The 21,901-nt window shown below is 37.6% G+C and overlaps 1 protein-coding gene across 1 annotated transcript in view; it reads right to left on the reverse strand.

Moving 5' to 3' along the window:
* The window catches only part of NEK5 (NIMA-related kinase 5), a 21,979-nt gene extending 987 nt beyond the window's left edge, over positions 1–20,992 (reverse strand). Inside the window, 20 exon segments of the mRNA XM_009998353.1 lie at positions 1,163–1,300; positions 2,311–2,442; positions 2,623–2,746; positions 3,564–3,632; positions 3,816–3,896; positions 4,364–4,468; positions 4,573–4,656; positions 5,549–5,668; positions 6,002–6,068; positions 7,380–7,570; positions 9,834–9,958; positions 11,333–11,405; positions 11,503–11,703; positions 13,140–13,194; positions 14,150–14,236; positions 16,154–16,224; positions 16,314–16,397; positions 18,039–18,136; positions 19,103–19,199; positions 20,857–20,992. Of these exon segments, the coding sequence (XP_009996655.1) occupies positions 1,163–1,300; positions 2,311–2,442; positions 2,623–2,746; positions 3,564–3,632; positions 3,816–3,896; positions 4,364–4,468; positions 4,573–4,656; positions 5,549–5,668; positions 6,002–6,068; positions 7,380–7,570; positions 9,834–9,958; positions 11,333–11,405; positions 11,503–11,703; positions 13,140–13,194; positions 14,150–14,236; positions 16,154–16,224; positions 16,314–16,397; positions 18,039–18,136; positions 19,103–19,199; positions 20,857–20,973 (2,119 nt within the window). The 5' untranslated portion in view covers positions 20,974–20,992.
* Positions 20,993–21,901: the final 909 nt, after the last annotated feature.

A 21,901-nucleotide genomic window follows, 5' to 3' on the forward strand; every position in this document is an offset into this window, starting at 1 on the left:
CTGGGTGGAACCTCGTGGATTTGTAGATGAGAACCAAAGAACTATAAAAATTAAGTAAGAAAGGCAACCTGATGTTAGGTTTAATTTCCCAACACAGGGATCTGCATTTTCAGTGGGAAACTGAATTGGGGCAGTACTGTTTGGGATAGACTGAAACTTACTGCTTAGATGTAACTATGGTTCCCTAAAAATGCTTGATTCCAAAGACTGAAGAGCAACACTTACCTGAAGGTGGGAGAACAATGGTAAAAGTTGTTTTAGTGTAAAGGCTAAATTCTGTGAGCGACCCAACAGAAATCTGTCAGTTTGGGTAGCACAGTGCCCTATGATGCCAGTTTGGGTAGCAGGACAGCTGGGTATTGAGAATGCCATATTTTAATAAATGTAACTGATAAAAACCACAGCAGTTAGAGTACCTGTGTGACTTACTCCTGCTTTAGCCCTATGAATAGCTGACATACGTGAAAAGTAGTTTGAATTTAAAGTTTGGTTTTTTTATGTGTAAGATATAAAACTAGTCTTAGAAAAGGAATTTAGCTGGTACATATAGCTGGTTTAACCTTCACAATGGGGCAGTTTAAAAACAGCTTGTTATGCTATGAGAAAACATGTATGGGAGGCATAATTAGCAGGAGAGTGCTGACTGCACAGTTGCAAATGAAAGATACTTCTCACAGTCCATTAAAATTGTTGAAACTTGGCAGATACACTTCAACTGGCTTAAAGGCCTGTCATCCAATTGGCATAGATTGGCAATTTTGCAAAAAAACAACAAACCACTACTTTTTGCCCTTATTGCATCTTTCTAGGAAAAATACCCTGTTTTTTTGGGCAACAACCTCAACAGTGTCAGGGGCTAGATCCAGGCTTGGGGTGTCTGCCAACTTGCTGGTAGTTGTTGCGTATCTCTGTCTACCAAAGCAAATGGAAGAATTATGTATGAAATAATGGTTGGTAAGTAGGGCTTGCTCTTTTCCCTGCTACTGAAAACATCAATGTCCTGAAAAAGGCCTTTTTCATTGCTACAGGACAGAGCTGCCCAAGTTTTTCTAGTTTTCCCACTGCTTCAAAGTGTTGGTTCTCATCACAGATCCTCTGCCAGTGGTAGAAGCAATAATACACGAAAGAAAAATTGCAGCTTTTACAGTAACAAACATCCTACCTATTTCTTCTTCAAGACAGACGAAGGAATCATTACACAGCTCTGCTTTTGCTAAGATGTTCAGGAGTGTTTGTGGTGGTGTTTGTTTCCACTGCTTCCTGTTTTCTGGGATGCCTCCAGGCAGAACAGCATGGTCATCTAAAGGACAGGAAAGTTTGGGTCACAAAAGCATGACTGTGGCTCGGCACTGCATTTTGTCAGATTCAGACTTTCTAGTCTTGACACTGATTTCTTCCTTCTGTGTAACACTAGAACCTGTTTGGGTTTTTACCCTTGTGGAATACTGAATTTTTCATAAGTATTTGATCTGGTTGATACTATAGATGAAAAATAACTTGGGCTATTTATCACTAAAAATTTCTAACACCAGTTTTAATAAAGTAAAAGCTCAAGTAACTGCTTCTTGGGCCTAGAGTAGACAAGTGCAGCTTCACTGAGCAGTCCTTGGTCTCAAACTTCTTGGCTTCTTGGGGCAGAAAAGGCTTCAAAGAAGTTCCTGTTTCTTTTGTGCCCTATACTCTTTCAACTAAGGCAGAATCGTAGAATCATAGAATGGTTAAGGTTAGAAGGGACCTTAAGGTCCATCAGGTCCAACCCCCCTGCCATGAGTAGGGACACCTCACACTAGACCAGGCTGCACAAGCCTCATCCAACCTGGCCTTGAACCTCCAGGGAGGGGCTTCCACAACCTCCCTGGGCAACCTGTGCTAGTGTCTCACCACCCTCGTAGTGGGTGTATCTTCCTAATGTCTCCCCTCTTCCAGTTTAAAACTATTACCCCTTGTCCTCTTACTACAAGCCCTTATAAAGCCTCTCCCCAGCTTTCCTGTAGCCCCTTCAGGTACTGGAAGGCTGCTATAAGGTCTCCCTACAGCCTTCTCTTCTCCAGGCTGAACAGCCCCAACTCTCTCAGCCTGTCTTTGTAGAACAGGTGCCCTCAGATCATCTTCGTGGTCCTTCTCTGGACCCTCTCCAACAGCTCCATGTCTTTCCTGTGATGAGGGCTCAATTATTATAAAGTCCTGCCATTAAAAGCCTTCCAGAGCATGTGAACATTCTGGTATGGAATTGTTTTGGCAAAGGTTTGTAAGTAGTCTGGCTGAATTTTTGCAGCTCCCTACTTTCAATGAAAAACAAAACTTTCTTACCAAGTTCATTTTCAGCCATAGTAGGACATACAGACATGACATCAGCATCAGCTAAAAAATTCAGTAGTGTCTGAGGGACTCCAGCTTGCCAACGTTTTCTGTTTGCTTTCCTATCACCTGTGTCATTGGACTCTAAGGGGCAGAAAGAAAGGAGGCAGTTACTTCTTTAGGTAGATTTTAGATTATAGTATTACATGATATGAAGAGAGAGCTCATCAGATAAATTTGCTATAGCCTGGAGTTGTTGAACTGCCCTAATTCCTATGTAATTTTCAGAATTAATACTCAGCATTGCATTTCCCCAAGAAATACCTGTTTGGTATCCAGGTAGTTCTTTGAAAGTTCTGCCCAGACGGTCTTCATCAACTTCCACCAATTCCTCCCTAAGATTCTCACCATCCACAAAAGTTACAGTCTCACTGACTTTATCTAGTACCTGAAAAAACAACAGGTTACTCCAGAAAGAGAAAACCCAGATGGGACAATTCCCATTTGACTATTTGCCAGCCATTCTCATGTACGCACAGGAAAGTTTTGTAACAAGAAGTGAAGCAGCAGAACTCCAAGCCACATTGAGATTTGTGTATCAGGGGGTTGCATGGGGCTTGACAGGGATGTGAAACAGCAGAATGGCAAAACCAGTGCTTTATAAATTAACAATATGTATATATATTGTTAATATATACTGGAAAGAAATTATATTTTTTCTGTTTGTTACAAATATTTTGAAAAATCCAATATAGTAATAAAAATCTTATTAGGTAGCTACTACAACTCTGTCATCTAGAAATGTCATTTTAATGCATTAAGTCACATCATGTCTGCAGTCTCACTTCCACTTTTCCTAAATAATAGTTGGTTCGTCACAATATTATTCTTGTTTTGTGATACAATACTAGATAAAGAAACAAATATGTATTAAAACAATTTGAAAATCAAATTTGGAATTCACAGACTAACTCAATTTTGAGATTAATTCTTCCACTCTAGTCCCATTTACAAAATGTAAATATCTGCACTCCTACATCTTTTACCATGTGAAAGATTGACCGAGATATCATCCAATTTTCTTCTAAGCAATTATCCTCTTGAAGAAGGTCAGATATATACAGTATGTCTTCATGTCCTCCATAGGAAGCTTCATTATAACAAAGGTAGAGGATGATGGTAATGGAAACAAACCTTAGGTCACTGAGCTAGTTTCATGGTTTCAGATTACTCATGTGAATGCTTTAAATATAACTAAAATGTACCTCTGCTTCTTGAATGCTGTATTCCTCGAGGATGCATGAATCTAAATTAATTTCAAACTTTACTCCTCCCTAAAAAAAAGAAACCACACTCCTTTATTTTATTAAATAAAAACATTTAATTAAATGTACACAATTCATATGAAACTACAAACTTGAAAATTATTCTTCTACTGCAAATAACTTTTATTTAACATTGTTTTCTATTTGTTTCTAGTGAAACAAAGTGGACAAAAATATACTAAGGAGGGATACCTTTGTGTTATGTTTCCTTTCTAAGATTTCTTGGTCTTGCCTGTCCTGGAGTCTGACTCGTTTAAAGTTTTCTTTCATGTCCTGGAAGAAGGAAAAAAACCCAACTTTAAAACACACTCTTTGAAACCAGAATATGTGTATACCCTGTAAAAAAAGACTAAGTAGTAAACATATTCACCAATTTATTTGCATATATACTAAAAGACACTTGTATATAATACTAAAAAGTTATTATCACTTTGTCTTGTCTGGCAAAAAGGAAAATAGGAAACCTTGTATGAAGTGCAAGAAACATACCACAAAAAGAAATTAAGTAAAAGCACATCCTAATATTTACAGATGAAAAGACTTATCAAAACAAGTCAGGACTCAGACAAAAAACTTTCTAGGTTTTTCATGGAGGGAACCAAGGGAGATTTCACAAACAGTGCAAGCATCTGGAGAGATTTAAGCTTTACCATTTTTCAGGTTAGTCATATGAAGCAAATCAAAAAACATGCAGGACTTGCATAAAAAATTCTGTTTAGACTAGGAGATAGTACTGATACCTGAAGTGATTCTTCTCCTCTTCCAGCTGTATCCTTGGTTTCAGATTGGTCCTCAGCTTTCCCTTGCCTCACAAGATAGGTTTTATCTTGTATTTTTTCATTCTCCTAGGGAACATTTTTATAATGTTTATAAAATGTTCATTCTAATGCCAAATTAGCTTAAAAAATAAAAAGGAAAGAATACTGAGTGTATGTTTGAGCTTTGCTACCTGGTGTACTCCTGCTTTAAATCTGAATTCTTTTATATTGCTGTGGTATTCTTCCCTAATTTTCTGCAATTGTTTCAGGTACTCCTATTAAAGAGCAATAAGGTAGAAAACATACACATTAGAAAGACATACAGAAATAACAGTAGCTAAACAAAACATTCTATAGATATCACACTGTGTCTATATGATAAAAAAGGGATGGGTGTCCTTTACCATCAATTTTAAAGATTGCTTGAGGGCATTTTTGAGTTACAACTCTTCCAGACTTTAGCCTTTTTGAAGTTTTCCAGATTGCTTCATGCCAGCTTTTATGGATAACTCTATCTAGAACAACTAATTCCAAGAATAGCCTAAGGACTGTCTGAGTAGTAATGCTAAGGTTGCAACCCAAAAACAGAGCACTGGAAATTAGGACCAAAAATTAGGCAATATTTATTGAATTGCAACCTCTTTCCCAAAATGAAACAAAATCTGGTAATCTTTTATTGGAGAAGCTTCAGCATTCCTATGCTTTGCAGCAAAACTTCCAAATTTTGCCCAAAAAATAATTTTAGTGCTAAAGACACTGTTACTGTTCATATGAAAGTCTGCATCACATACTGTTATATCACATGTTAAACGTGATAGAATTACTTAAGAACAATGAACACACATACATGAATAAGGCATGTATTAATATTTTCTCTGATTTGCAAATGTGAGTATCTATTGTCATCCAACATCAGTTTGTTCAGTGCTGTAACTTCTCTAATCTCAGTAGAAGTGAAATAAAAATCAAGGCTATGGTTTATGACATGATTATGGACATCAGCTATTGTGCAGGTCTTCACCAGTTTATTAAGATGGAAACAGATGAAAACAGATTATATTTTTCCTAGTGATCAGATGGAAAAGCATACATTCTTATGTAAAGAATACTACTGTCAAGGAGTGTAAGAAGACAACTTTAAGCAGCTAAGGAAGAGAATTAATTTACCTCTTCTTTCATTTGATTCTTTCTAGACATGTTCTGTTGATGGTTTTTGAAATGCTTTTCCTTTATTTTCTGCTTCTGAACTTGGTCGTGATACGCATCAGCAGACGATGGTCGCAGTCCCTATGGAAGTACAAATAAATCCCAGTGCAAAAGAATTTTAATTTAGAATCCTTTCCTTCAGTGCTCACTCTCCCTGTTCCACTGAAGAGTGCACTAAGCCAAGTTTATATTTTTGGAGGATAAAAGTCATAGTAGAATTTTACATTGCTACCGTTTTGTATTAGAAAATAAAACCCTGAGATGAGCATTGCTGAGCAGAGCAACAAATCCACTAGAGCAGAACTTTCTACCTGACTGTGTCACAGTTTGCTGTTAGAAAGACATCAGATCATCTTTTGGATTTTCATTCTTTTTTTTTTACAGGTTTTCTTCTACGATTCAGTGTTTACTTACCAGCTGTTTTTCCACTTTAATCTTGTACTGTTGGGCTTCAGAACATCTTTGAAAATATTCTGCAGACCTGAGGGAAGAAAAAGGGATGTTCATACATTACATTTTATTTCATAGACTCTGCTACTTTCTGCATAAATAATTCTCTATAGGTTATATCACATATGACAAACAGAGCTTTCTTTGTCTTACACAAATATATAAATATGGGTAAAATATGGAACAACAGTAAAATAAGAAAACATATGCACTTCAGGCATTCCCCTTTTATTAGTTCAGTTACATTAACTTTCTGAAGAGTGCAGTCCTTCTCCACCTTTTATTTGATAAATGGTATGTGAAAGTGTTAATGAAAAAAAAGCTGTTCTTCCTGATCCTCAAAGTGAGTTAAAATTGTCAGAATGGAGGTTGTATATACAACAACTTCTCTATTTTCTTTCTCCTCTATGTCTATCAGCCTAACTTTGTATTTATGTAGTTTTATGGTTTCTAAACATTTACTCCTTTTTTGGTATAAAAAAAATAGTGGTCACTTTTACAGTCCCTCATTTCTCCTCATTTCATTTTGTACCTTCAGAACCCACTTGTGCCCCAGGAAGCCAAACTGAATGGACTTTGTCCTTAAAGAAGGAAGGAGTAATTCAGCTCAGACGAGATGTTCTTAAGTTCATGATCCTTAACTGAAACATTCTAAACACTGTCATTGAAATAAAATCAATGACTCAGTCAACTTTAAAGGAGGGATCCAAAAGTAGGCAGTATTAAAAATTCCTTATCTTCCTTCTCAAGGTTTTCAAAGCTCATCCACACCTAAAATGCCCAAACACCGAGTGGACAGGCAATCTCTAAAGTAATAAAGAGGTTGTACCTCTATTTTGTAAGAGAAAGGCCTTGAAGTAAACAAACTGCTGGAGAAAGGGAAACCAAATCTCTTGAAACCAAAATATAAGCTCTGCAGAAAAAAAAACCCACAAAACATGGGCTGCTTCCCACTTTGTTCTCTCAAGTGGAGGACTGCTTCTGGTCTTTATATAGTTCTGATCCTGGTGGGAAGGAGAGACAGTGTTTATCCTTGATATAATCAGAAAGCCTACCAAAAGCCTGTGTTTTACTCCTCCCCCAATAAAATGCTGAGATCTGGGATACGTTTTGACAATGGAACCTCCAACATCAGGACAATACATTCAAAAGGAACTTCTGGATAGCCAGGAACAGGACTTACGTTGTCACGCAATAAATTTATATTAAAAAATTAACAAAGACTAAGCTGAGAAGGAATTATATTGAATGAGCCACATCCATTGTTACCTAATCAGGAAGGCTGATAACCCAAAGCATGCATGACAGTTCACCACTAATACATAAAGTGAGAAAAACTTACCAGTCAGGTGGTGGGGGTGGAGGTGCTTTTAATCTATAGTATTCTTCAAATCTTTGGCTGATATGAGAAAGGTGATAATGTGCATAAGCTTTCCTCCGCAAGCTGTTAAGCTCATCATAGTAATGACCATAATGGTCATGGACTCTAATACTTTCTGGACATTCTGACACCTTAAATTGGGAGGCCTGTGGCTGAAAATATAATAAGGCATGTTAATTTACTGGTTCTCATTTGTATCACTACAGGTTTGAATTAACTTCCCATCCTTTTCCCCAAGCTGAGTTGCATGGTAACATAGGCTGTGTACAGTACAGTGTAAGTTTTCCAAATCCTTTCACATATAACCCAGAAACCTCCCAACTCCTCAGGGCTTATGTAATCTTACTGTTGTCTTTTCCTTTTCCCCAGTTCCATCAGCTCCTGTCATTACCAGCAGCTTGTACTGTTCTGCAAATCAATCACTATGGGGCTTTCTACTCTGTACTCTCACTGCCATAGAGCCACTTCATTGTTCTGAAGCTTAAAGCACTGAATTAATCCCAGCAGAGTCTCATTTTTACATATGAGAGCAAGGGGAACCTGGGACGTGGTTTTAGACAGCATACATAATGACTGCTGTATTCAGAGGAGCAGTGGCTGTGCTACTTCATTTCACCATCCCTTTTATTATGTGTCTGTGGGAACCTGCCTTTTATATCTCAAAGTCCTTACTATGATAAAACATTCCTGTATTTCTACTTTGTGACAAGACTGTCTTTTCCATTTCTCATAAGACCAATGGAGAGAAGGTGATTATCTAGCTGCTACTGCATTATATAAGTGTGGTAAGACATTCACAAACATTTCAATGGTGGGAGACTATATGGTATATGAGAAAAAATGCTGAATTTTGCTTATTTCCTCACATAAATTAAAAAGCATCTAAGTGTCCCTTCCATAGATAGTAAATAAATTAACTATTCCTCCCTGTTTTCCTCCTTAGAAACACTGAAAATAGGCTCATCTCCATATGGTATAGTCCAGATTACAAGAGAATATAAATCAGTATCTATAGAAGAAGAAAATTTACCACTACCATTAACATTCTCAAGAAAGAGGTAACCTCAAAAAGTATTTATCTTATCGCTCATTAAAGTAAGTTTTACAGTTTGGTATCCAGAGTATGGCAATCTCAAGCAACAGGGAGAAGAAAAAGGCCATCTAAATAAATGTAAGAGGACTGAGAGCTCTGACCGCTGAAGACACAGGCCATGGAAAAGGCTGGGGTACTGAATGCTCTTTGCCTCAGTCTTTAATAGCAAGACCAGCCTTCAGGAACCTCAGGCACCTTTGACGGGGGCAGGGAGTGGGGGAAGACGTACCCTTGGTGGAAAAGAATCAGGTCAGAGAATAAGTAAGCAGACTGGATTGTTGGGATGCACCCAGGCGTACTCAGGGGGCTGGCAGATGTCTTTGCAGAGCCACTCTCTAGTATCTTTGATTGATCATAGTGGTGACGAGGAGAAAGACTGGAGGAAAGCCAATGTCACTCATATCCTCCAAAACAGGACGGAGGACCCTGGTAACTTCAAGCAAGTCAGCCTCACCTCAGTGCCTAGCAAGGTGATGGAACAACTAATTCTGGAAAGCATTTCCAGGCACATGAAGGACAAGAAAATCATCAGAAGTGGTTGGCTTGGATTCACCAAGGGCAAGTCATGCTTGACCAACTCAACAACCTTCTACAATGAAATTACTGGCTTGGCAGACAAGGGGAGAGCAGTGGATATTGCCTACCAGGCAATTGCCTTCAGGGAGGTTTTTGACACAGTCTGCCATAAAATCCTCATAGAGAAGCTCATGAAGTATGGACTGGATGAGCAGACAGTGAAGTGGACTGAAAACTGGATTAATGGCTGAACCAAGAGGGTGGTGATCATAGTACAAAGTCTAGTTGGAGGCCAGGAACTAGTGGGGTACCCCAGAGGTCAGTACTGGGTCCAAGCCCTTTCAACATCTTCACTAATTATCTGGATAATGGGGGAGAGTAGGTTAGAGCACACACTCAGCAAGTTTGCTGATAATGTCAAACTAGGAGGAGTGACTGATATACCAGAGGGTTGTGCTGCTGGTTGGGCTCTCAGAAAGGCTGATGTGAAAGGATCAAGTATATTTGCTTCTACAGAAAAATGCCAACATGGAGCTTGCCTTTGTGCAAATGTAAATGCAAAGCATGCCTCACTCCTCCTGTTACAAAGGACCAGACTGAAGCAGCCTAAATTCAGTGGTTCCCACTTAGGCTTTCTAAAACACCTCTTCTTAGGCTTCAGGAGTGCTTAACTGTCTCTACTGACCTAATGTAGGCATTAAGCTAAATTTAGTATGTCTTAATGAGACCCTTTAAAGGGTCTTTTCTAAGCAGTACTTTGCCTTCTGAAGATTATTAAATATTACAAGAATGCAGATGCACAGTACCTGTTGTCCTCTTGAAAGAGGTTTCAATTCATTTACTTGAATGAGCTGCTGTTTCTTGAGAGGCACCACCATTCCAGGTTCTGGAGAAACTTGGTCCTGATCTCTCGTTTTTTCAAGTTTATGTGCTTTTCAAAAATAAAGATTAAGAGGTTACATTCTGTGCTCTCTACATGATTAACAATCATGTATTTGCAAACCACAGTAGGGTGCATACACGTAACACTGACAGACTGGGCTAACAAACATTCCTAATACCCTTTAATCATTATCACCACCACCTCTATGAATTACAATGCTGATTTCATCCTAGTACCAAGAACAGAACACAAGTGGTCTGATTCTTAGGCTCAGGTTTCACTGGAGGCTATGTGTCTACCTGCTTAGGAGTTCCCTTTCTAAAGGAAGCCCTTGGTATTCTACAAATCACTAGACAATATTGTAGTACTTGGGTAATTTGGAAAGAAGGGCTGAGAAGTGAAAAATTTACCTTCTCAGTTCCCCATGCAGGAGAATAAAACTACATACTGTTCCAGTTTGGTCAGTCAGTATTTTGCAAATACCTTAGCTGCATTATGGTAAACTACTGTCTTTGCTAGGATTAAGTCGTTTCTAAGTGAGTTTTAAATCTTTCCTGAGTACTCATTGTGAGAGTATCATGTCTGGGAGATAAAATATATTTTAAAAATAGTACATAACCACAGATATTTTTTTAAATGCCATGGGGATTTAGGTGTTCAACTGCCATTGTCCAAATTGCATTAATCCAGATAAATGTCATTAAAAGCAATTTCCAAAATAACATGGGTTCCTACATTACTGAATAATATTTTTGAGGGAAAAAAAAGTCCATAGTACAGTTAAGTACCTACTCAGGTTTATTTTCTCAAATCTGTTTAAACTACTTCAGTACTTCCAAAGGTAAACTCAAGCAATAATTACAATACACTGAAGAACACAGAATGAGGAAAAGGCTATGCCACCAGAAACATGCAAGATGCTCACCAGTTCATACAGAGATGCCATTTAGTCTCACTCATGGTCTCTAAGAATGTGCATACATAATCTAATCTATCAATGAGCACTAAATCCAAATACAGTTCATTGAGTCTCACCATCTAATTTATAATATTCTGTAAAATACATTTTTATTATTTTGTAAAATGCCATGGAGCAGGTTTTGCAAGACTTTTGCATTTTTGCACATAGCTTGGCAAAATTAAGTAAGAATGTTTGCCATGTGAAGGACCTAAACTGCATCTAGACCAAAGCCTCTCTGTTTTGCAAATTCTGTAAGATTAATGTTTCAGCACATTCCTGTGGCAGCATTTCTGGATGAACATTGCAAATGAGCTGGTATTTGTCTTTTCCTGAACAGGACACCAATGCACTGTTTTTGCTGCTGCAGTTCTCTTACAGCCATCATGTATATCATCACTAATATTAGTGAGCATGACTAACATTAGCAGAGAACTAGTGTTAAATAACAATATTATCATTACCCTGTATCAGCTTGGCTCCAGACTGTGATGCTGCAAGTCTTTTTCTATGTATCACAGTGTGAAAAAGCTCTTCCTGTGCTGTCTACAAGAAAATAGATATATCTGATAGAACTGTTTATACTACTTCAATACATAGTTATCTCTGACCAAGCACCAGCATAGACACTTACCTCAGGGGGCAAATACCTGAGAATGAGTTTTTGCAAGAAGGGCTTCCTTAGAATCGAATTGATAGATGGTCGATCTCTTGGAGATACCTTAAACAACTGGCAAATCAATATCCTCAGATCATATGAATACTTGGGAGACACTGGATGAAAACGTCCTCTGCAGATCTTCATCACCAGCTGGTGCAAACTACTGCCTTCAAACTTAATCAATTAAAATAAGAGGACAGTAAGTACTGCTGGTTGTAAATGACAAACTAGACACACCAACTTGAAAAAAGATACTTGCTGAGAGAAGCTACGTGCTATGCAATCCCTTCACAAATCCTTTCTTGCTAACCCTAGTGGAAATTTAATATAACCACTCTATTTGTATTTTCTGGTTACATTCATCTTATTTCAGTTGCATAACTTAGGAGGTCCAATAGCTTTTGCATCTGCAAGAGTTTTATTCATACTCTGCTGTCATACAGTAACAAAGAAGCAATTTTTTTCCAGGATGAAACATGATTTAAACAGTTATCACCTTCAAAACCTCACTGCACACAATTTAGGCTCTGTGTTCTGTATTCTCTCAGGAACCAAGATACAATCCTGATTTTTAACAACTGATACCACTTGGATAACTCAGCCCTCTCAGTTCAGTAGATCTCTTAACAGATCAGCATCAATATAATTTTTAGGGCCTTAGACCGGCAAAAATAATTTTGAAAGCAAGTGCTTTAAAAAATCACCATTTTATTTACATGGCTAGTTTGAAGGTGGTGTAACCAAAATTTGCCTTCACTTCACTTGCATTTTCTATCTCCATCAGGATCTAGTCCTGGCTTTCAAATTAAAAAAGGATGGGCAGAAATACAGGACAAAATACCTAATACATGTAAGAATATCAGTGTTTTCTCAATTGGCAAGATCTGAAATTTTTCTCAGCAGTATCCCCTTGTTTTCAGCTCAGCGGAACTGCTCTCTCTATCAGTGCAGTTAATCCTTCTCCCACATCCAAGCTCAGCAAAAAGTACACTCCTGCTAGATCCATGAATCTGATCCTTTTCCTGTTGTCAGGATTAGTCTCTGCTCTGTTCTGTTCTCCACATAATACTCACAGGCTGAGGATTATCTGAGGTTCAGGCTGAGGACAACACAGATTCCTGAAGATGCTATCTCAGTTATTTTCTGACATGAATGTTCTTATGAGCAAAATTAAACCTTTAGGAAAATGCTTCTGGGAACTCAAACTGCTTTTTAGGGAAATGTGGTTTTTAAATTCCTTTTTAAGTATAGGTTGATATTTTAAAAAATAGAAATTAGTAAAATTATATGCCTAACCTTGAAGTTTGGCTTTACTTCTTTCAATAGTTCATCTGCCTTTTGAAAAAGTTTTGTACTTACTAAAGAGCTAACGTATGTTGCAGGTGTGTGTGTTTAAACAGTAGAAATAGAACATAATACACTGTATTTTAATATACATAAAACAGGCACAATACAAAAAATAAAACACTAGCAGTCATTCTTTAGTATCAGTAAGTAAATTGAAAATAATTATAGTAGCTGCCTATGAATACTATTACTACTACAGTTTTTGCAGGCTGCCCACCATCTGTTTTAACAATATGATACTGATCTCATTCTATGGTACTTACAGGATGCTTTAGTGCACATAGCTCATAAAGTACACAGCCAAGAGACCAAATATCTCTGTGAATAAAAAGTAGTTAAAGTTTTAGGGAAAAGACTACAATATTTTCATACATGTAATCAGTACCTAATCTTAGCTCTGAAATTTATTAACATTATTTCATCACAGACTAATACTGGTGTAAATTTTAACTTTTCTTAAGATGCATTGAAAAGAACTTGAAATTTCTTTCTAGTTGTAGTACCAACATTTCTACAATACCTAACTAGGAACAACAGTTATCATTAGAAAAGGCACATGACATAAAGGATGCCTGCTTAATATTCCTAGCAGGCTGAAGGGCAAAGCTAACTCTGACTTGATAGTTAAGGAGGCAGTAAGGGAGTGAACTTGTTATTTTGGTATTTTGTGTTAAGCCTGAACGAACCTTTACAATTCTCAGACCTATCTGTCTTTCCTGCAGGTGGCTACTGCAAAGTTGCAGAATTGCCAACCAAGCAGCTTTCATTTTAGTTTATTTTTATATATCACAAATGAGTTAATCCAAAATGCACAGACTTGGAACTGAAAAGGTCCATATTGCATTGGTTATTACAAGTAGGAAACACACAGACTTGGAACTGAAAAGGTCCATATTGGTTATTGCAAGTAGGAAACACAAGGGGAAACTGAGTAACTGATGGAGAAGCAGATAAAAAAACATACAAATAATTTTACAAAAAAAAAATTAATTATGTTAAGCCTGTAGATGAATCACAACAAATTCATGATTGCCATACTCTGGATACTATGAGTCAAAATACAACTGATAGTGTAGAATAGTATAAGATAGTTGTTGTATATGATCAATGCACCTAATTATTATACACAATCATACAAAACTTCACAAAGGGCAATGTGAAATTCCTGGTGCCCTGCAGAAATACTCATTTAAACCATGATATTACTAACATAAGTTCTCTCATGCCTGCACACCCTCACGGACAAGCACATGGAGGAAAGACAGAGACTTACGTTTTATTGTTGTAAGGTCGATTTTCACAGATCTCAGGTGACAGATAATAGGGGGTCCCTACACAGGTGTGGGCAAACTCCATAGTGCTAATTAAACACAATGAACAAAAAAAAAAAATTTTACAAGCAATTGATCTAGAGGCTGCTCTGATCCAGGTGAAAAGCCCATGGGGGACATTTTTTATGCTCTTCAAATATTTGAATAATGGAACACTCCAAGAAAAACTCAAGTATTTCCCAGTTCCATGAAAAAATTACCAGCTATGTTAATAGTGGAGAGTGTTTGCAGTTCAACAGAAAGCACAAGAATTCTCTTTTCCCCACTTTCACCAGACAGGCAATTAACATTTTCAAAGAATACTGTCATTAACACAGGCTTCTGAAAGCTGTCAAAGGCACTGAAAAATACGAGAAATCTCCAACATACTCATTGAAGTAAGAACGTGGGAGGTCATGCAAGCCAAAAACAGTGGAAGGAGGAAGTGCTACCTAGAAACTAAAGGAGGAGTAAAATAATTCTAGTTCCATCTTCAGTGCTGACTTGTGAAGGTTTAGCCAAATAGTACCAACTGGATTAATTTCACTTGCTTTTAGATATCAACTCTGGATGTCACCAGGAGTCACTGGAAAGTCAGTGGAGAGAAAAAGGTACTCAAAGAGAGTGATTCCTCTCACTCTCTTCTAATGTCAATATAAGTTTTAAGTTACGGTTATATATGTAAGTTACATATATGGAGTATATGGAGTCTGAGTGCCAGAGGCGCCACAGACACCTAATTGCAAGCAAAAATACCAGACACTATCTTGCATTTTGAAGTGGAAAATGGAGATGAAAATACCTGTGTATACCCCAGGCAAGGAGGAAAAGAGAGCCTGAGAAACCTAATTCACTTGTTATATGAGATACTATCAAGCTCAAATTATTTTATTGCATAAGCCTATTAAATACTCTTTAAAATGTCTGGACTTGGATTTTCAAAATCTGAGGTTTACCTCCTATCTGCTGTGTACTACTCTGCTGTGTACACAGTTATATACATCTGAAGAAAAAGAACAAATTTTCTATGTTGGTTAAAGATATGGGTTCTCTTTACTGATGCTGTATAGACAGAAATGTGGTTAAATTTCCATTGACTTAATTTTGGGACAGAAAAAGTTTTAAAAAGTGATTTGCAACAGGGCAAAGTACAAAGCAACTGAGAAGGACTGATGTTAAAGGGTCAATCTGCAAAATTATCAATAGAGGAAATGACCTGTCCACACAATACCTAATTAAACTGTGAAACTTCTTTGCCACAATATCCTGTCAAGGTCAAAGATAATCAAGCAGCTCAAAAAGAGATGGAATTCAAGCATTACCCTGTTGTTAGCATGCTCCTGGCACATTCTGGCCACACCAAAAACACCCTCCAAGGCAACACCTGGCCACTCTGGAAGACAGGCAACCTTGCCTCCAAAGGGGAAAAAAGAGAATACCACCCTCTTTGGGACAAGCCATAGGGATGCCAGCCATGCCATGTCATGCCATCTACTCTCAGGCTCAGAGAGTGGGGTATTGCCCTTTTAAAAAAATTAATATAGGCACAGTCTTGGAGGACATACAAAGAAAATCTGTACAAACTCGTTCATTACACTCTTTCCTAAGTTTTTAATGCTCTTCACCCTTCTTTTTTATGAGGCTCTGGAAGTGGTTACCTACAGCTGCAAAAGCCAGGCCTCCAGAATCTCATTATGTCAGTTTCACAGAGAAAGGGAAAAATTGAGGCTTCCCTGCCCTTCATCCTACAAATAACAGAAGTCCAGTTACTAGGCTAGATGCATCTATGGTTTCATGCATGATGGCATGTTCTAGGATAACAGAAAAAAATGGAGTGTCAGACTCTTTGCATCCCTAAGACTCTTGAACATACACAATCCACAATAAGCACATTCATGTTGCATTCTGAATAGTCAAAACCAGTCCTATTTGGTGCAGGTTACAGACTAATTAAAAAAGACACGTACCTGTTTAACTGTCTTGCTATGCCGAAGTCCCCAAGCTTTGCTACCTTTCCATTATTGCTAAGAAAAATGTTCTGCAATTAAAACCAAAACTGGTATGTGAAAATGAAACATGGCAGACTATTTTTTAAAGCCACCCCCTCTCCAGCACCAGTTTTACTACCTGTGCTTTTACATCCCTGTGTAAAATCTTCTTGTCATGAATATGCTTCAAACCCAAGGAGATCTGCACAAACCAACTCAGAATCTGCAGTGAAAGTTAAAGGGAACAGATATATATACATTTGTGTGACCCTAATGTCAAAAGGGTTATCTTCCTGAAATACATAAAATAAAGATAGCAAAATCTAATATATGTAGAACATATACGATTTAAAATAGTAAGAGATAGTATTTTTAAAATTAATGCCACAGACTTTTCCTTTTCTAGTGCTATCACAAAACTAAATGGAAACAGGTACCTGCTCCACTTTCCTTATCCCCATCAAGTTTTCACTAGCTATGACAGGATGAGTCCCTGAACAAGGACTGAAGAATCATGTCAAAGGACAGTAGGAATACAAGCCCTTTATTTAGAAATGAGTGGCTTCAAGTAACAAGTCGGAAAGATTTGGGAAGTGTCTTCTTAATCCTCAGTGGTGGAAGTCATCCCACCCAGTTATAGTATTTGTAAGTCTTGCAGAATATGGTCCAGAAAAAAGCCGAAACAAAGGATGAAGGACTGAAATGTGGTGAAAGAAGGGAACTATGAAGAAACTCACACAGTAAGTAAGCACACAGTTTCATCCTTTACCCTTGACCCAGTACAGCTGGGTACTTCACTTCAAATATACATGTGTTTTATTGAATAAGGGCCTTTGGACTTAATTCAGAAACAAAAGTACAATGCACTTATATACTTCTCTATTTAGGAAAATTGATAGTCATGAAAGACTTTGATTCAATTAATAAACTTCTTTTAGTAATGCTTCACATTAAGCAGATGATTTCATTAATAGGGTTGATGTCACAAATGAGACTTTCTTAGGCATATGTTTGAAAATATAAAAGTATTTTAACATTATGCTAAATTGCACAAAGCTTTCCTTTTGTGACTGGCAGATGCATCTTTAGTTACTATAAATCTGTTCTTCTCTCTGTACTCTATCTTACTTTGTACATGTATTAGTCTGCCTTCTTGTCAAAGGGTTTATGTGTGTTTGTTCTCTCGTGTTTCCATGATCTGTGGTTTTGTTCTCTTTCTTTTCTCTTATGTTCTCTCTGCAGCTACTATGACTCCCAATAGGATCTTAAAATACATTAGTATTGAAGCAGTAATTCACTTCCAACTGACTTCTACACTAAGGAGTTCCTCTTTTACCACTAACTGTAATTAATTAAAATAGATATGTGAACATACTCCAAAAGCAGTCAAAATTCTGGGCATATTTCTCTGTGCAGGTTTAAAAATTAGAATGGCATCAGAGAAGTCTTGACCCAAATGAAATGCATGAGAGATTTCCCATTGACTTCAGTACAAAGCAGGGTATGTCATTATGCAAATAGCATAAACTAATTAAGAACTTATATATAATATATCCCACTATAACTCTAAAACAACATTTAGAAGACAGTCTTTATGGCTTGGCAGGCACATTACTACTACAAAGATACAGGGTATGCACAATACAAGGAACAATGGGAGGGAGCTGGGATAAAAGTGGCATCAAAAAACTGCTAATGAATTAATTTAGACCTTCAACCAGTGTAAAAAGCAAATTTAAAACTCTCATTAAAATTGTCAAAGTTAAAGTGTTCAATCACTGTAACAGGTTAGAAAATAAACAGTAGCTTGTGCTGGATAATTCAAACCATGCATTTCATTTCCTCTAAAGAGAACTTCTTTCACCTGGTCCTCATCAAACAGCACTCCCTGCTGCATATTTATCCTCTGCATCAAATCTCCACCATCACAGTATTCCATCACAATATATAGCTTGTTCTTTTCTGAAAGGAAAAGGAAAATATTTTTTTTTTCCTTTATTACTTATTAATACAGCAATGAACTATTATTATGTATGGTCTTTCTTTGAAAAGGGTTAATCCTCCATTTCAAAGAGTAACTTCAAAAAAATTGATAATTCCAGTGAAACCTGATGTGAAACTAAGACATGAAAATGTATTTAAATGGAGATTAATGAAAATCTTAAGTACAGGAGAGAACCCTCGAGAGACCACACTGATAGAAAGAAGACATACTTACAGGCAATGCTTAGCAGTATGCTTCATAGTTAGGGAAAAAGGTAAAAAGCAGGCGGTGTCCAACAGTAGAAATAAACAGCATGGGCTACTTGATATGGAAACTCACCCTACTCTTACCCTTCTGTGGTCCAGAAAAGTAACAAATTTATGTGTCCCTTAAAACACTTCCAGTCCAGACCACATAAAACAATCTGAACACAAGCTGTCAATATAGCATTCATTACATGTGGCATTGTTTATGATGTTAGCAGGAAAAAGAAATACAGGGACTTAGCTTTTATGGAGAACACACAGTTTTCCATCTCTTTCAGTCCAGAAGAATCCTGTATTCTTGAGCGATACCTCAAAATATGGCTCAAGACAAAAGACCAGCAAGACCTATTTCTTGCTGTACTCCAAAGCTCTCCTATTGAAACTCCTACAATAGTCTCATTAAACTCCGGACTCCTAATGAAACTTGAGACTGAAGTTCAATTTAAGCAAGAATGCAGCATTCTCGCCACAGTACCTTAGGTCCCACCTACACACATGAAGAGGGGACATGATGATTGGACCTGACACCTTGTGTTCATTTTTAGGAGGTGGGAGCTGTACTCACTGGTAAGTAAGAGGCTGGGGATAGGCTTAAGGCAATCACAACATTCACAGGGTAGGTTTTGTCTGCCTTCCTTTGCTATCATCACAAATAGAACAAAAAAAGTTAAAAGGAACCTTGCAAAGAAGCATAGAAGGTTACGATATTCGCATGCTTCATCTTGGCCAGAAGAATGACTTCTTTCTGAGAGGCTTCTTTTCCTTCCGCAGGCATCTACAAAGAGTTAATAAACTACATTCTAGCAACTATATATTTAACGCTTTTCAAAAATAGTTACATTGTTATGAAGTGATTCCCTCAAATACAAAAGACTGTATACAAAGGTGATGAAAAAGTATTATAAAATACAATGTATGGATCAAGTAAAATACCAACTTGCAGCATATGCTTGGAAATATATCGGAATGTTACTGAAGTCAAACCGAATTATGACATTTTACAAACAGATCATCATATCATAAAATGGTTTGAGTTGGAAGAGACCTTAAAGAACATCTAGTTCCAACTCCCCATAATTGGGTTTCAGATTTTTTATACAAATGCTATTGCTAAGCTAGCTGATGAACAGAGTTAAACTTTAAACTTCCCTCAGTTGTTTAACCAATAAGGGCCTAGATGATTCTATATTCGTAATCTGGGTAATATCCAAATAATAAAGTAAAAAGAAATAAAGTCTTCCTGATTTACTGGTGTTACGAGTTCTTGCAACATTTCAGGCAAACTCTGTGTCCTACTATATTAAAACTGCTACTTGGTTCATTGTGATCACACTTCCATCAGTATTACTTCTCAAAAATTCCTCTCTGACTATCCATCCATCAAAATATCACCTTGCACGAATAAAAAGTTTCTTACCCTCATTCTTAAGAAATAGTTTTGAAATCTAATCCTCAAAGATTCAAAAATCAGAAAGTGAATGAAACATGCTCCACCATAATAAAAAAATGTTATGACCTCAAAGTAATAACTTCCTGTATCCAGCTCCTGACTTTGAATGAAGTGGGAACCACAGTAATGTTTTAACCTTCATTTTTCTATTTTGCATACATCAAATCCTAAGATTAGAACTGCATGGGTTTTACTGGTCACAAGCACTGAGAGAAACAAAATTTATTTATATATTTAGCTGTCCTTATTAGCATATCAGTTTTTCTGGGTTTGAAGCTGGAAGTAATATAGTTCTTCCTAGAATTAGTATATAACCACTTTTCTATTGTAACTCTCTAATATATTAGAAATTCACTAGTCTGGCCCAGCATAGCAAAAGACCTGTCAAAAGCATGAAGATAGAATTCTAAAACACATATGATACATAGCATCTTAAAAATAAGTATTTCTCTTGTTCTTCTAGAAAGAGAGTCTTGCTAAGCAGCTCACATGTTGACCACTACAGAATGAACATTTAAAACTACATGAGATTAATCAAAAAGCCTTAAACATCAATGAGAACTGGAAAGACTCCCTTGTGAATTACTCACATCTGAAAATATCTACGTGGGGAAAAAAAAAAAGGAAATGAAAAAGTCTATAAAAATACATCACAAAATTGTGATTTGTTATTTCAGTGCAGATAGTTTTCAGTAGCTGAGTCATCTATTATAGAATTTGAATAAAGTAGTGTCATGCATTGTAGGTAGTGAGAAATTTTGAAAAGAACAAAAATACATTAAAAGGTAAACACGGTTCATGTATTTTGTCTGTGCTTGTAAAATCACTGAATCAGCAAAGAGTACAGTCTTCTAAAAGTTTAACTCTATATAACTGAGACAGAATAAGGAGATAAAACATAACACAAGTGCACACCCTAAATAAATGCAATTAGCACAATGTGGTAATAAATACCCTTACCATCCAGATTTTGTTGGTTTACCTTAGTAAAATTGATCTCTTTGATAACACACTTCTCATTATCCTCTTTTCCTTTCGCCAAGAATATTTTGCCAAAAGATCCTTCTCCAATTTGTTTAACTATTTCATATTTATCCATGGTGTCTTTTCCTAAAGCAGTGTCTAAAATAAAGCATTTCCCAGATTAGAACTGAACATAGTCACTGCTGTACCATCTCAGTTTGTATTACAAGCCAAATACAACATCTTTTAAGACTGTCATTTTAATCACATTTTTATTACTGCTGCTGATTCTTCCTCCAAGTATAATTTCCTGGAAGTCTGCAAACTACTGTCAATCTGAACTTTCATTAAGCAGTGAGTTTATGAGTGTCTCATAAGAAAAAGCTTAAAGCTTAGTCCTACTACATACTGCAGTTAAAACATGAGAAGGCAGTAGAAAATACTATCTAAGGTTGTAAAGTGATTCTGGAAAGTGTTTGACATCATTTCCTGAAGTTAACAAAACTACAGACTTAATTATTTTAATGGAAAAACTAAAATGATAACCCATTTCATGTTGATTCAGTTTAAACGAAAGTGACCCAGTGCTGACAGGGCAAAGAAAAGCCAGCGCGTTTTGCAGAGCACAGCCAGGCAGAACTGGGCATTAGCCCAGTCGGCCCAACCAGTCCGGAAACTCCTGCCAGAAACGGCAGCACCGCCGGGTCCCTGCTCCGTCCCCGTCACCAAACAAAGCGGCTACATGTCAGCAAACACTACAAAAGCGTTCTTGTTCGTTGGCTCGAGGTTTAGCACGGGAGATTTGCCGAGACAGTTCCCGGCCAGGCGGGACCGCCGAGCTCTGCCAGGGGAGCACTGGGGCAGCGCAGGCGGGGCAGGCACCGGGGTCAAAGCCACCTCCCGCCCGTGCTCACCGGTGGGCAGCTCCCCTCGGACAGGTGGGCCTCGAGCACAGGTGTGACGAGCTGCCCCCGGCCAGGGCTGCTCGGCCTCCCCACCCAGGGCCTCCCACCGCCCCGGCCTCGCCTGTTTCGCCTCCCGCCCGGGGGGACGGCGTTCCCAGG

Source organism: Chaetura pelagica, unplaced genomic scaffold (genome assembly GCF_000747805.2).
Source record: "Chaetura pelagica isolate M959 unplaced genomic scaffold, ChaPel_1.0 scaffold105, whole genome shotgun sequence".
Lineage (NCBI taxonomy): Eukaryota > Metazoa > Chordata > Aves > Apodiformes > Apodidae > Chaetura > Chaetura pelagica.